A 14,770-nucleotide genomic window follows, 5' to 3' on the forward strand; every position below is an offset into this window, starting at 1 on the left:
GAAAGAAAGGGCGGCAGCGATCTGATGACCGGCTTATAAATCGATTAAGCGCGGCGGCCATACCGGCCAGATGCTGCACGTCCTTAGCCGAGCTGGGCTGCTTCAACTCTTGCACGGCTCTGATCTGAGTAGGGTCTGCTTCGATGCCTCGGTTTGTGACTAGGAATCCCAAAAATTTTCCGGATCCCACGCCAAAGGCACACTTTGAGGCATTCAAGCGCAGCTTGTGCTTCTTTAGAATGGCAAACATCTCGGCTAAGTCGGACAAATGGTTTGCCTCATGTCGGCTTTTTACCACCATATCATCGATATAAGCCTCCATTGTCCGGCCAAGCAGAGGAGCGAACATTTTGGTCACCATCCTCTGAAAAGTTGCCCCGGCGTTCTTCAAACCAAAAGGCATGACTCGGTAGCAGAAGAGTCCCCTTGGAGTCGTGAAAGAGGTGATCTCTCGGTCAGGCCCATGCATGGCGATCTGGTGATAGCCGCGGTACGCATCCAAGAAACTGAGCCTATTGTGTCCAGCCGTCAAGTCCACTAGCTGGTCAATGCGCGGCAAAGGGAAGCTGTCTTTGGGACAAGCTCGGTTGACTGTCTTGTAGTCGACACAAACTCGCCACTTCCCATTCTTCTTAGGCACCACTACTGTGTTGGAAATCCACCGAGGATAGTGCACTTCCTGAATTTCTCGTGCCTCAAGCAGGTTCTTTACTTCCTCAGCAACTACCTCGGCGTGATGCAACGCCGATGTCCTTGTTCGCTGGATGACTGGCTTTGCTCCAGGGAAGACATTGAGGTGATGGCAGATAAAACTTGGGTCGAGGCCAGGCATGTCGTAAGGCGACCATGCAAAGACTTCGATATTCGCCATCAAAAACTCAATCATCTCGGTCCTCTCTATGGCCGTGAGACTTGAACCGAGCAAGAAGAACTTGTCCGGCTGCTCGGTATCAATCCGTACCTCAACCAATTCCTCAACAGCCTTATCTTCGGCCTTGGTGCCCACATCATCCAAGACACCCTGGTCCTCCGGTCCCTCAATCATTTGAACGAATCCTTTGGCAGCCCGGCTTCCGTTGACCGCCACGAAGCACTGTTTGGACATGACCTGATCGCCCCAAATCTCCTCGATTGCCCCCATAGCCGAGGGGAATCTCATTACTTGGTGAAAAGTTGATGCCACGGCTTGCATGGCGTGTAGCCATCCCCTTCCAAGGATAAGGTTGTATGTCGAAGGCACTTGCAGCACCCAAAACTCAACTTGTTTGACCACGGATCCCGCTTTGACCGGCAGGATAATCTTTCCCAAAGGCCACTCTGGTTGCGAGTTGAATCCAACTAGTGGCGAAGTTGTCGGAGCCAAGTCTGTCTCCCGGAGTTTAAGCTGCTTGAACGCATCATAGTACATGATCTCGACCGAGCTTCCCTGATCGATCAAGATCCGCTTAACATCAAAGTCCTTGACGCGTAGTGTTACTACTAGGGCATCGTTGTGCGGCGTCTGGATACGCTCTAGATCCCTTGAGGTGAAACTAATCACGTCTTTTTCTCCTGTCTTCCCCCTTTTGGTGGCAGGCTGTACCGACAAAACTTCCCTCATATGTTATGCCTTCTTTATCATGCCCCAGAGTTCGCAGACACACTCCGGTTCCACGATGCCGTGGATGACATTAATAACTCCTTGTGGTGGTGCGTCTCGGTCGTCCTGTCCCCTGGGATCGACCGGAGCCTGATTCGGCTTCACGCCGCCATCAATGTAAAGGTCCAGATGCCCGGCCGCAACCAGTTCTTCCAAGTGTTGCCGCAAAGGCAAACAATCCTCAGTCCGGTGGCCTCTCTCTCGGTGGAACGTGCAACGATACCGCGGATTATAGCCCTTTTGTCCGTCGCCCAACTTAGCAGGAAACCGGACATACTCCTCGTCTCGGGTCTCATTAAGTATGCGATAGATTGGAATCTTGAAGACCGTGGTAATGCCAGTCCTTGCCTTCATCCTTCTGTTTGCGTCCGCTACATCATCTCGGGGGTAGTCATCCCGGTCATTACGACGTCCTCTACCCTGGTTCTTACGATTCGAACCACGGTCCGATTCCTCTGCTCGGTCACCTGACCGGCTGGACTCTGGCCCAACTGCGTGCACTTTGCCTGCTGTCTTCTTGTCCGTTACTATCGGAGTGGCCTTCACGGTAGAAGCTGACGCGTCATCCTCTACTCGGATGTGCTCATTGATGCGCTGCATGAGCTGGCCCATGGAGGTCGGCTGGTGCATGGTAAGCGAGTCTCGCAGTCTATGTCCAACCGGGAGACCACGCTTATATTGCGTGATTGCAAGGTTGACCGGGCAATCCAAGATCTCGTTGAAGGTTTCCCAATACCTTGAATTGTACGCCTTCAGTGTGTCGCACGGTTCCATCTTGACACTTAGCAAGTGATCGACTTCCTTTGGTGTTTTTGTGTTGGTTTTGAAGCGTGTAACAAACGCCTCGGCCAACTGATGCCACCTTTGTATGCTCCCTTCCGGCAACCGCTCGAACCACTTTAAGCCCAGCTCGCCCAAACTTGACGGGAAGATTAGGCACATAAGTCCGTCATTCCGCCTATGTCCGGCCATAACCTGTCGGAAGTGACTCACATGCATGTAAGGATCGGTTCTTCCGTCGTAGAGTGTGAACTTAGGTTGGTGGAAGCCTGCCGGAAGTGGTGTTGTTTCAATTTCTAGGGAAAAAGGAGTGGCACTCAGCCTGGCCAAGTCCATATCCTCAAGGAGTGGCACTGCTTGGCGGGGTGGAGGCATTCCGACCTCCTCGCTGGCGTGAACCCCGTAGGATAGCCGCTGGAAAGCAGGTATTCTCTGAGCTTCGCGCCGGCGGGCCCGCTCCTTTAAGACCGCCCGTAAATCCTTTGACTAAGCGGAGTAAGAGTACCTCGACGTCGTCGCCGGACGTGAGGGTTTGTAGGTGCTGTCTTGTGCGCTAGACTTTTCTGCATGCACGTCGGAATCACCAACCTGGTAACTTCTGGTAATAGATATGGATTGAGTATGTCGTTGACTCTGACCGCCTGAACGGCGGGATGGGGTGCGCTCACTGTGGTCTCCCACTCCAACTACACCCTTCCCTTTGACATGCCGCTTGAGATCTTCCATCTCCGCCGCCATTCGCCGGATGACAGCATCTTGATCCCTCAACTTGCTTTCCAGTCGCCTGGCGTGCGAGTCTCTCCTCCGCCGGTGACCGTCTGGACTCCGTGAATGACCATGACTCCTTCTGCGCTTATCCCGCGCGTCTCCTGACTGTCCTCCAGTGGCCGTCCCCAAGTCAGCCATTGGATGGACGGCAGGAGGTCCCTCTCTCCTTCGGGTATACTCCGGGGTGGCTCCGTCGATGGCGGACAACGGAAACTCGTCGTTGTTCGCCATGGATGACGATCAGATGAACCTGGAAGACAAGGTTTTGTCTGTCAATCTTTCCCACAGACGGCGCCAATTGTACGGGGAGCAAATATTCCGGCAAGCCCGTACTCCTTTCTTCCGAGCTCCGTCGATGTCCGATCACCTGCGAGCAAGTAACGGTGAGCTACCCGGCGGTGTGTGGCCGGAAAAACCCTCCGACGGTCAAGTTAGCTCACACCTTAGGATGGATAGAGAGAAGGAAGAGAGTGTTTGAGTGTAAGAATTCCTTACAGAGATGTTCGTGTGTCCGTATGGGGGGCGCAGACATGCTTATATACCTTCTGAGCCCCATATCCACTCCCAATCATCTCCTGACACGTGGCTCTGCTATCCCATCTGTCAGCATAAACCTTGCCGTTCATCACCTAATCTCAACTGCCTGACTTCACAGCTGGAGCTCGGCAGCCGAGCTGCTCTACCACGGCCATGCTATGCTTCATACCCGAGCGCCTAACTGGATAAACACATGGAGGACCGGGCTAGGCGGCATCCCGGCATAGCCTAGCCCGGGCACCTCCTTTGGTCGGCCTTCCTGCCAGTCAAACAGTCTCCTCGGTTGACCACGCCTTTCCGGGCGCCGGTCACTCAGCTTGTCTGGCTTCAACCATCCCCTGATCAGGCAGCTCGGTCCAAACAAGTGCTATCTAGTCGAGCTCCTTTTCGGTCCGGGGCGGCTCACACTTGGCCCAAGTTTTGCCCGGCCCAAGTTTTGCCCGGCCCAAGTTCTGGCAGCCCACTTTTTGGCGGATACTCACTCATCTCGGCCCCATGCACCGTTGGGCTCTCATTCGGCTCGACCGTTACCTCGGCCCAACTCCTGATCATAAATCACCCTCTCAGGATCGATTTTTTAATTTTTTAATTTGAATAACACTTGAGGGTTCAAAATTTCGAGGCTCGATTGCCTCGAAATTCAAAACGACGTCGTTTTGAATATATATATATATATATATATATACTTTCTCCTCTCTTTTCTTCTCGCTGAAACAGGGAAGAGGGAAAAGAGAAGAAATAGAGAAGAGGGAGGAAGAGAGGCGATGGGATGGAGGGAGAAAGACGAAGACGATGGGCGATGACAGAGACGATAGGCTGTATAGATCTGTATATACACGGATCTGTGTGTATGTATACACAGATCTTTGTTTCTTCCCTCTGTTTCTTCCTCCTATCCTTCTTGCTCTGTTTTCTTCCTCTGCTCTTCTCCTTCTTCCTCTGTTTTTTATTTTGATTTTAGATATTGATTTTGATTTGTGTATATTTGGAATATTTGTATAGATTTTGGTTTTTTTTTTTTTTTATTTTGATTCTATTTTTTGATGTAGATTCTGATTTTATTTTTTATTTTGGGATTGATTTTGGATCTTGGTTTTGGATTGTGGAATTCTGTTTGAGAGAAAGAGAGAGGAAACTGCGTAGGAAGGCAAGGAAAAAGAAAAAAAAAAAAAAAAAAAAGGGCCATTCAAGCCCAGGTATTTCGGGCTACGTAGCACAACTGTTTTAATTTGGAGTTAAAAAGTTTTATTTAGAATAAGTTTTTGACTTTTTGTGAGAGAAAGAATGTAATGATTATGGGTTGAATGTGATGTTTTGTCTTATTAAGCTAAATAGTTTATTTTATCTTTGGGATTTTTTTTTAGGGTCCCTGATATTAAGTTTTTATAGCATAAGGGACATTCAATATTTTCATAATATCTAAGATCCTTCAACATTGATCTAGAGAAATTTCAATCCAGAGAAATTCTCTCCAGAGAAATTCCGGATTTCTCAAAGAATTTCTCTGGATGCAACCTAGAGAAAATTCAAATTTCTCTAGGTCATTTTAACCAATTTTCTCTAGGTTCAAATTCAAATTCAAATTTCTCTGGATTCGTTTTAACCAATTTTCTCTGGATTGTAAAGATACAACATTATTTTATGAAATGATTTTGTTCAATGTTCTATGGGTTCAAATTCAAATTTCTCTGGGTTTATTTTAACTAATTTTCTCTGAATTGTAAAGACACTATTATTTTATGAAATCCAGAGAAATTTCCAAATATTTGTGAATAGAGTCGGAGAAAATTTCTCTGAGTTGACAAATTTCTCTGGCTCTATTCACAAAGAATTTCTCTGACTTTGTGTAATATGTAAGCCAACAATACAATTTTTACTAACAAATCCACAAATTTCTCTGGTCCAAAACTAGAGAAATTCTCTCCAAACCAAACAGATCACAGAAATTCTCTAGATTGAAATCAGAGAAATCCAGAGAATTTCTCTCTATTTGCAGCAGAGTTGTATCTAACTTGGGTTTTTCCATCTGAAACGTTGAAAAATGAATTCAGCTTTCATGTTATAAAGACTGTCGGGGAATCATATTTTTCTTCTATACTCTTCTGGTTGCTACTTTGGAAGATTCATGCCCTTCTTTTCAAAACCACAACCCACCATAGTGGACTTCAGAGAGATTTTATACGCAAAATCTTCATCTAGTTTATAATTAATCGAGCCTAAGGGAAAAGTGATTTTACATTTGTGGCCAACCAAACACGAGCATTTTGTTATTAGATTATAAACAAATATTACCCAATGCATTTGGATATAGGTCAACCACAATCCATCTGTGTATCTCTAATCATATATCTCATCAATGATAAATACGAAGGTGCTACATTTGAACTGAATCAGAAACTACTTTGTTTAGTCTGCACGAAAGCCTTACTTGGATCTAAATATAGCTAAATCTGAAACTAACTGTTCAAACTGATGAGAGGAGGTCAACCTGGTATTAATTCATATATGAATTGGGTTAGTTTGCCAGGTTGGATTCATTCCTGCGTTTCTTTTATGAGTTGAGAATGGATGGAAATCCCAGTATCTCATTATGTGTTAGAAGAACAATTTTGCACTTTAAAAAAGCTTCAACGTTGATTTCTTACCTTTGCTTGATAGTTGATACTTGGTGTCCTTTGCTGGCCAACACAAAAATCTTATAACATCTTGCTTGATGCGTTTGCAATCTCAAGAATAGTGGATCAAGCTCGAACTGTCTTTAAGAGCATGCGAAGAGACAGGTAACCTTTCCTTTTTTCTGAATATGATATCATACACTGGGCTTTTCCTTGAACATGTCCTAAACTAAGGATAGAAGTATCATTCTCAGACAATAAAATTTCATTCTTCTTGAACCCTTTGTCTCTCACTCTTCTCTTCTGTAATATGTTTTTCATTGTTCAGAAGTATAAAGAGCAAGTCAGTGGGAGAGAGATAGATCTAGGGAAGGAGAGAGAGAGAAAAAGATCTAGGGTTTTGAACTAGTAGTGGAAATCGACAAGAGCGAGAGAAGAGCAGTAGGATAGAGATATCAAATTTCTTTGTGAGGGACCTTAGACATCAAACAATACTATTATGGATTTATTTCATTATCAAAACTAGGAGAGGGACCTTAGATAAATGGGGCACAATAATTATATTATTATATATCATATTTATCTTAAAAAGAGACGAGTCCTAATATAAATAAATGACTTAGATAAGTGGGGCACAAGGGACAACAAACACATTAGGGAAAACAAACCCTCCTCACATTTGTTTTTCATTTTTTTTCCTTTTTATTTTTATACATTAAAACTTTATTTGGATTATAAATCTATGTAGAAAAGAGAATATTTTAAGAAAAATATTAGAAATAATAAAGCGAAGAAATTAAATCAATTTTTTTTTCCACTCATTTCTTTCCTTTGATAAATTTTTTCATAAATGCATGATCTAAACAGAATTTAAAGAAATACATTAAGCAACTAAGAGGGAAAATTTGTAATTGCATTTATAAATTCTAAACCCTATACATTAGTTCTCCTATGATTCTGAAAACTGCATACAACTCCCTTGGATTTATAACTACATTTCAAAAAAAATTCCTTGATTAATAGACCGTTAAATAAATTAACAGATTTAATTTGTGTTATCAGTTAATTTGTTGATAATATCTTATAGGAAAAATTAGTGAAATATTCCTCTCTAATTTTGTGTAGTATGAGAGGTCTAAGATGTTTTTTTTTATTAGTCAAGGTCCCTTAATATTTTTACAGAGAAAATTCGACTCAGAGAAATTTTAATTTTTACAAAGAAATTTTAAAATTTCTCTAAGAAATTAGAGAAATTTCTCTGTGAAAATTAAAATTTCTCTAAGTCAGGTAAAATTTTTCTGAATCGAATTTTCTTTGTGAAAATATTGAGGGATCTTAACTATTATGAAAATATTATACGTCATTTATTTTATAAAATCTTAATATCAAAAACTTTAAAAAAAATTCTCCTATCTTAAATATCTCTCAAATAATGAGAGAGAATATATTAGCTTAGGGTCAAACGAACCCTCAACCCCCATCCCCATCCCCATCCCCATCCCCATGACCCACCCTCTTCCTCCAAGTTAAAAAAAAAAGAAAAAAAAAAGAGTTTTTACGTTCTTTCCATGGCAAAGATTTTTTCAAAACATAATTTTTCTCACATTGTTTTAAGAACCTAGAGTCAAAACTCCTACTCATAATTTTAATGAAAACATATAGACATTCTCGCATTGTTTGAGTACCCAAAGTCAAAACTCCTAGTGAAAACTAATGTGCAAATTTTATGACAACATTCCGATTGCTCAAAAACTTGTCTGCTTTCTTGAGAAACAAAAAAAAAAAAAAAGAGTAGGATAAACACAGCAAAAGGCCATGCAAGTACATCAAGAACCTAGCTAGAATTAAAACTAGAATTAAAACTAAAGTTTAACTTTTTTCACTTTGACTTTTTATATTTCAAGTTTTCTCAATTTACTCCTAAAACTAATTTATGTTCAAAATTAAACAAAAAAATGTCATAATAACTGTCATATACATAAAAAATATATTACTATATTGGAGTTTTAGTTTATGTAAGAGATATAAGTTATATAAAATAAAATATTTTTATAGCACGTGACTGTCAATATATCATTTTCTATTTAATTTTTAACAGAAATTAACTTTAGGAGTAAAATGAGAAAAACTCGAAATATAAAAGCCCAAAGTGGAAAAAAAACAAAGCTCAAGGGCCAAAGAGAAAAATTGGCCAAACAAATTTACCCCATTTGTTAAGATGAATAAGAATAGAATGACTAAAATCATCATAAAAGTGGATACAACAAAAAGGAATAGTAAAACTAAACTGATATGGAAATCAATCCAACACACACCAACTCCATACTTCTAATAACAACATAATACCAAAGACTGCAAATTTGATGACTCGTTTATGTATTTGATCAATTTATGACTAGTGAACAACATGAGTATCCAAAAACGAATAAATAAGGGGAAAAAAAACTAAAAATAGAAAAAGAGGCAATTATTCTTCCTCTGTTGCATTCACAACCTCTACAAAATGAATTAAATATCATTTGTATATGTATTAAACCTATAGGCCAAAAGAAGAATCAACGAGCTGATCTGCAATCTATTTAGGAAGAATGTTCGCAAGAAGCAAGCACACAGTCATCGAAAAATTGGGTGAGCTGAGTTGAATATAATTTTGGGTCATTTCTGAAATGATCGACATGGGGTGTGGAAACAAAGTTGCAAGCCCTGACCTCATGCCCAGTCCTCCGCTGCTCTTCTATAAAAGACTCCACAGATCCTGCAGGAATCACTCTGTCTGCAGAACTGTAAATATATAACTGCGGACACCTTGGTTGCCTCAATGTCAACAAGCCCAATACCTCAGAGAGTCTCCTGAAATTTGATGAAAAGATATAGATGTCAATACCAATATCAAGTTCAAAACAAAAGGTGAACAATGAAATTAAACATGACACATAATTCAATGGTTGGCCTCATGGATTACAGTGGTGCTACATGCACCAATTAATATACACACTAGTGTACCAAATAGTGTTATGCTATTATTACTGATCCCACCTATTATACAAATTATAAATACCCAAAACTTCTAAAATTATGCCACATCATCTGTTAGTTAGTACATTAATTGGTACATATAGCATTGTTCCATGGATTAACTTCACAGAAGCATATATCAAAATAAAATGTACAACCCTAATTTAGTTCCCATTAGATAAGGGTCTGGGAGGGGAGTAGATTGGGCGCACACTTTGACATAATTTGCACGAGTGGCTTGCCCTCAAGGTTGAACCCATCACCTTAAATTTAGTAGGCCAATTTTTTTTGAAAAAAAACAATGGATTTTGATTAATGAAATTTCTGCTACAAACAAATGTAACTTTTATGGGGAAAATTATCAACACCCAAAAAAAAAAAAATAAAAAAAAAATAAAAACCACCACCAAGGTTTGACTCTTATAATAACAAAATAAATCTGAACTTTTTGATTTATTTTCAATCTGAACCATTTATCTATTTTCATTAAGTAAAATCGACAGAAAATTTAATATTTTAGTCATTAAACTCAATGAAAATGGGTATTTTAGACATTTTATGTTTACCTATATTAAGTTCAATGGCTAGTATACTATTTTTTTTTGTCGGTTTTAGTTAACGGAAATAGACAAATAGTTCAGATTGAAAACAAATTAAGAGTTCAGGGCTTAGATTGACAAAATTAAAAAATCAGAATTTTTACCACGGTCAAAAACTGTTTTTTTTTTTTTTTTTTTTTTTTTTTTGTAATTGTCCCAAACATATATTACAATTTTCCAAGCAATTGCAAGTCAAATAAATTTTGCCAAATTTATGGAGAGACAATGATTGCCTACTTCAAGAAGATCAATTACCTATTTATTTTAGGAAGATTCAAAACCACCTCAAAGAACTTCTCCAACACCAATAACAAAGCTGCTTCAGTCACTGCAGGTTTAGCTTCTGCAACTGTTGTTGCACCAATTGACAAATTCACACCTGGTTCATTTGAGCTTCTGACTCCTTTTGTTGCCACACTATTCTTTTTTAAGAAAGCAGCAGAGAAACCTGAAGCCCAAACCTGTATATAAGCAAATAAGTTTAATAACGTTTTCCAGCAAGCTCACAAGTACAGAAACTCACAAGAAAAAATAAAAGAAGAACATCCTAACTCGGAAGTTCCAGAAAGTGAAATAAACAGTGGGACACCTATCAATCAAAATACCTAAGGCTTTCCTTAACAATCCCTTTGCCTCGAGACAAAAAGCACCAATCAAAATGGTGAAACTACACCCACAAAAAAAAATCAACCCAAATGGAAAAAAGATACAAATTAAAAGCTTTCATATCTGATGTTGTTTTGAGGAGGATATTAGAGTCGCATAAATGTCTAGCAATAAACCCCAAATGGAAAATAAAAGTACAAATTAAAAGCTTTCATATCTAATAATAGTTTTGAATATACTAGAGTCGCATAAATGTCTAGCAATAAAGGGCACTTTCAATGAGAAGGAAGAGAAAAATAATGAAAGAGCACAAGGATACAGGCCTAAAAGAAAATGAGAGAGAAGACATCTAAAGAACAATCACTGACAGTTCAAAATCTGCAAATGTACATGAGAGAATGCTATTGCTTGGCAAACACCTAGGAGATAAGAAAAAGCGGCAAAACATTTGCCCTTCAATTACAGATTCCTAACTTTCTCACGGTCAACATCTTATCGATCACCTTCAAACAGTCATTATGCATATGGCTAAACAAAATCTTTCACTAGCATTGTATCAATTAACATAATTTTCATAACAATGCGATCTTGTCCAAGCAAAACCAAATTAATTCTCTTAGAGAACCCTTTACTGTGTGTCAAATTAAGACTGCCACAAGTACGAGAGATCAACTAGACAATAATACATTTCTTATGTACACTGAGAGCACATCTTATCTTGTCAACAATGAATCTCATACAATTGCAAACATCATTCACCTGTGGATCAGGGGCTGCAACAGGAGCAGAATCCACAATACATCCCTTAATTCTTCCCATTAGAGAAGGATCCTGTTTCTGAAACTTTTCAAGAATAACTCCATATCTGTAAGTCAACCAACCAAACAAATCAAGTAAAACAGTTAAAAGGAAAAAAGAAAAAAATATGGAAGTCATGCATGTGTATGAGAGAGGAGGGAGGAAGCAATGCTCACGTTAACCATCCCGTGTTGCTAAAAGTGTGAAAAACTAGATTCTTTCCATACTCCTCCTCCATCCAATCGGCAAGATGGTTAACAAGAGAGTCTATGTGTTGTTCAGCTTTTCCACCAACCTGGTAACTGAGAATCTCAGCCATGGGAAAAGTAAATGTAATGGCATGAAACCCTCTTGAGGTATACCACTCTGCGTATCTGTTTAGATGCTTTTGCTTTGCACCTAACCATCCAAGTAAAATGACTACCGTCCTGGACTTCGCTGATGAACAATCAGCATTACCTGATATATCAACGGCCTTAGGCTCCGGCAGATGCCATCTGTACAGAACCTCTGATGATGAGCTAGAGGTGGGAACAGAATGTGTATATGCAGTTGGTTTTGCAGATTTAGCCAATTCTGCAGACTGATATGAGTTGAGCAGAGCAGGAGTAGAAGCAACAGGAGAACCCATAAATTTTGGAACAAAGCTACGATCAGAATTGGGAATTGGTTGTGCTAAGTTAGGAACAGGTACTGGTATTCTGGTTATAAATGGCAAGTTTGCAAGCTTGGAAACTGATATGTTAGACACACATGATGACTTTATTTCTTCTAATGAATCAGAAATAAAAGAATGGGATTTTCCTGAGGAGGAACTAGAATCTAATGATTTGGGAAGCCGCAATTTATCATGAATATCAGCAGAAACAGAAGCTATGGCAACAGCAGCAGCCGCAACTACAGGTCGTTGAAGGATTCCCGACAAGGAACCCATGATTGTGCACAAACTTCACAATTTCTCATACCAGAGCCAAAGAAACGCTCATACACAACAATTACCAACTCGCCAAAAAATAGAAATCCCGAAAAAACTGCAAATTTGAATTCAACAAGTATTATAATAACCCAGCAATCCCAGAACCACCTGCAAGAAACTAGCATATAAATATCCATGAACAAATTTAATAACTTTAGGTCCTACAATATTTCATGTTCATTCATTGACCAACAAAAAGAGCTTGGAATAAACATGAGGAAAACATGAGAAATATAGAAGGCCAAGTCAAACTTGGTGTAAACTGGTTGTTGATTGATAGTATGTGCTTACCTGGTCCAGGGTTTGGGGAATTGTTTCCAATAAAATCGGGCTGTCAAAATCAACACGTTGATTGACAGCCCGAGCAGTGCTAGACACGTATCGCCACCACAGGCTGACCCAAGAACACGTCCTGCAAGAAAAGGAAATAGAAATATAAATCCATTATTAATTTGTGATTCATTTACATAAAACACAAAACAGGGTATATTAGGATTATGAATTAAGAAATACAAATTAAAGAATAAAAGTTGAATAATGTATGGCTAGCGTTTGTCTTCAGGATGTGTCCAGTCCAGGCTAGCACAAACCCAAGAAAATTATTACACCGCTTGTTCTGTTCACCTTTTTTCCCTTGGCTTTAATAATTAGAGATGGTCCTCCAAACCCATGTGGGGCTTCCAAAGTCTGTTCACATGAATGGTAATATGGGGTTGGTTTGGTCACATGAAAAGGGAAAGGGAGGTGTTAAATAGGAGAACTTCTTAATAAACTTGCCAATTTTCTTCTCAAAACATAAATTGGGTGTAAAAAGAAATTTTTGAGCATATGGCTACCTCTCAAAAGACAATATCATACATTAAAACTTTTAATTGAAAAACCAAAAATTTTAAATAGAGATCTTAAATTGGAGTTAGTTTCCCACCTAAAAAAAAAGGCAGTTTAAAAACAAATTCATACAAAAATTAAGATTGTTTGGAACCACAATTCAATCAGTTTTTTAATCTTTTTTAGTGGACTTCTTCAATTTTTTTAGGAGCATTAATTGCACCACAGATTTAAAAAAAAAAAATTAATTGAAAAGTGTTTTAGCAGCTTTTTTTTTCGTGCGTCTGTAACGGCTTTTTTTAGTCTCAATTCAATTTTCATCCTCGTAATTTTTTAAAGAAAAATTAAATAAAAATTGAAAAAGACCACTGAAAATGATTTTTTTAACGAGTCTGCTAAACGAAAGCGTGTGTTTGAACCAACTTATTATTATTATTAGAATTTAAAAATGGAGAAAGCAAACATAGGACAACGCGGACTAATTACGCTCAATTCACGAAGTTGAAACGTAAGATGAGCCGCTAATTAATTGATGTGCCATCTAGACAAAAAGCAAAGGGGCAAATTCTAAATGACAATTTTGCCCCTTCCTTCCCCTATGTTCCAGGAGGAAGGAGTCATGAATCTGAATATCAATAATCAATCAATCGATATCACTGATTCACGAATTGTCAAATCAAAAGTTGGAAATTGAAATCAGTCTAAAATTGTAAGAGAAAGAGATAGATCGACGACTACAAAACCTAGAATACAACCACAAGTATAGATTTATGTAGATACTTAGAAAACACCACACCTTGTATGCAGCAAACGGAAAGAAAACATGATAATGCTGCATAATCATCAAAACCAAAAAAAAAAAAAGAAAAAAAAAAGAAAAGAAGAAGACAGTTATGTTACCTGAGGAAAAGAGATTATTGAGAAGCTCTTCTGTGCTTTGAAAATAATTTGGATGTAGTTTGGCAGAGAAGAAGATGCCCAAGTTTGTCCTCTTTTCTAGGAGGAGAAGAGAGCAGAAAAGAGGATCTTTCTCTTTCTATAATTCTGCACGCAAATAACGCTCTCTCTCTCTATATATATATACGTATATGATGATGGAGATACATACATACAATACAATGGCATATCTCTCTCTCTCTCTCTTCTTGGAATTCTCAACTCTCCCTCCTGCGTGCTTCTTCTGCCACCTTTAAAATTTGGAAAATGATGTAAGGCCTCGGTTGGGATGTTACTTTTTTTTAGTCAATTAGTCAAAAATTATTAAATTAGTTAATTAGTTATATCAAAAAGTTAATAATTATGACTTCTCTCTATTTTTTGTACAGTTTTTCGTAATTAGTCAAAAAGTCATCCTAAACATACAAGTTTATTTTACCTACCTTTTTAGTCAATTAGCCAAAAAATTACTAAATTAACCTGTTTCCAAACAAGGCCTAAGTGTCAAATTTTTTTGTCAAATGAATGATTAAGGTTTCATTTTAGAATATGTTATTTCATTAATTTTTTAATTTTTTAATTAAAATATGAAATAAAAAAATTAGTATATTTAGAATAATTTTTTATGAAAAAATGTATAAAAAGTAAAAAAAAAAATTAAATCTTTAATTTT

General features: G+C 38.7%; 1 protein-coding gene across 2 annotated transcripts; it reads right to left on the reverse strand.

The window, feature by feature from the left end:
* Positions 1-8,689: 8,689 nt before the first annotated feature.
* LOC114307947 (uncharacterized) lies at positions 8,690-14,379 on the reverse strand. 2 transcript variants are annotated; one of them, XM_028253444.2, is made up of 7 exons: positions 14,062-14,326; positions 12,958-13,020; positions 12,625-12,745; positions 11,534-12,441; positions 11,319-11,424; positions 10,209-10,414; positions 8,690-9,189 (listed from the first exon to the last, which is right to left on the reverse strand). In XM_028253444.2, the coding sequence occupies exons 4-7, from the start codon at positions 12,289-12,291 to the stop codon at positions 8,919-8,921; spliced, it is 1,341 nt and encodes a 446-aa protein (XP_028109245.2). In that variant the 5' UTR covers positions 12,292-12,441; positions 12,625-12,745; positions 12,958-13,020; positions 14,062-14,326; the 3' UTR covers positions 8,690-8,918. The 2 variants fall into 2 exon arrangements, with proteins under 2 accessions (XP_028109245.2, XP_028109239.2); XM_028253438.2 differs by lacking the exon at positions 12,958-13,020 and having other exon boundaries at positions 14,062-14,379.
* Between the last annotated feature and the right edge of the window lie 391 nt (positions 14,380-14,770).

The sequence above is a fragment of the Camellia sinensis genome, chromosome 11 (assembly GCF_055761805.1).
Source record: "Camellia sinensis isolate YWXY chromosome 11, ASM5576180v1, whole genome shotgun sequence".
NCBI classification, from domain to species: domain Eukaryota; kingdom Viridiplantae; phylum Streptophyta; class Magnoliopsida; order Ericales; family Theaceae; genus Camellia; species Camellia sinensis.

Coding starts and splice junctions, on each gene's coding strand:
- LOC114307947 (XM_028253438.2), bottom strand. CDS start 12,291: ATGGGTTCCTTGTCGGGAATCCTTCAACGACCTGTAGTTGCGGCTGCT. Junction 11,425..11,533: donor AGCAACACGGGATGGTTAAC/GTGAGCATTGCT, acceptor GTTGACTTACAG/ATATGGAGTTATTCTTGAAA. Junction 9,190..10,208: donor AATCTTCCTAAAATAAATAG/GTAATTGATCTT, acceptor ATCAAATTTCAG/GAGACTCTCTGAGGTATTGG.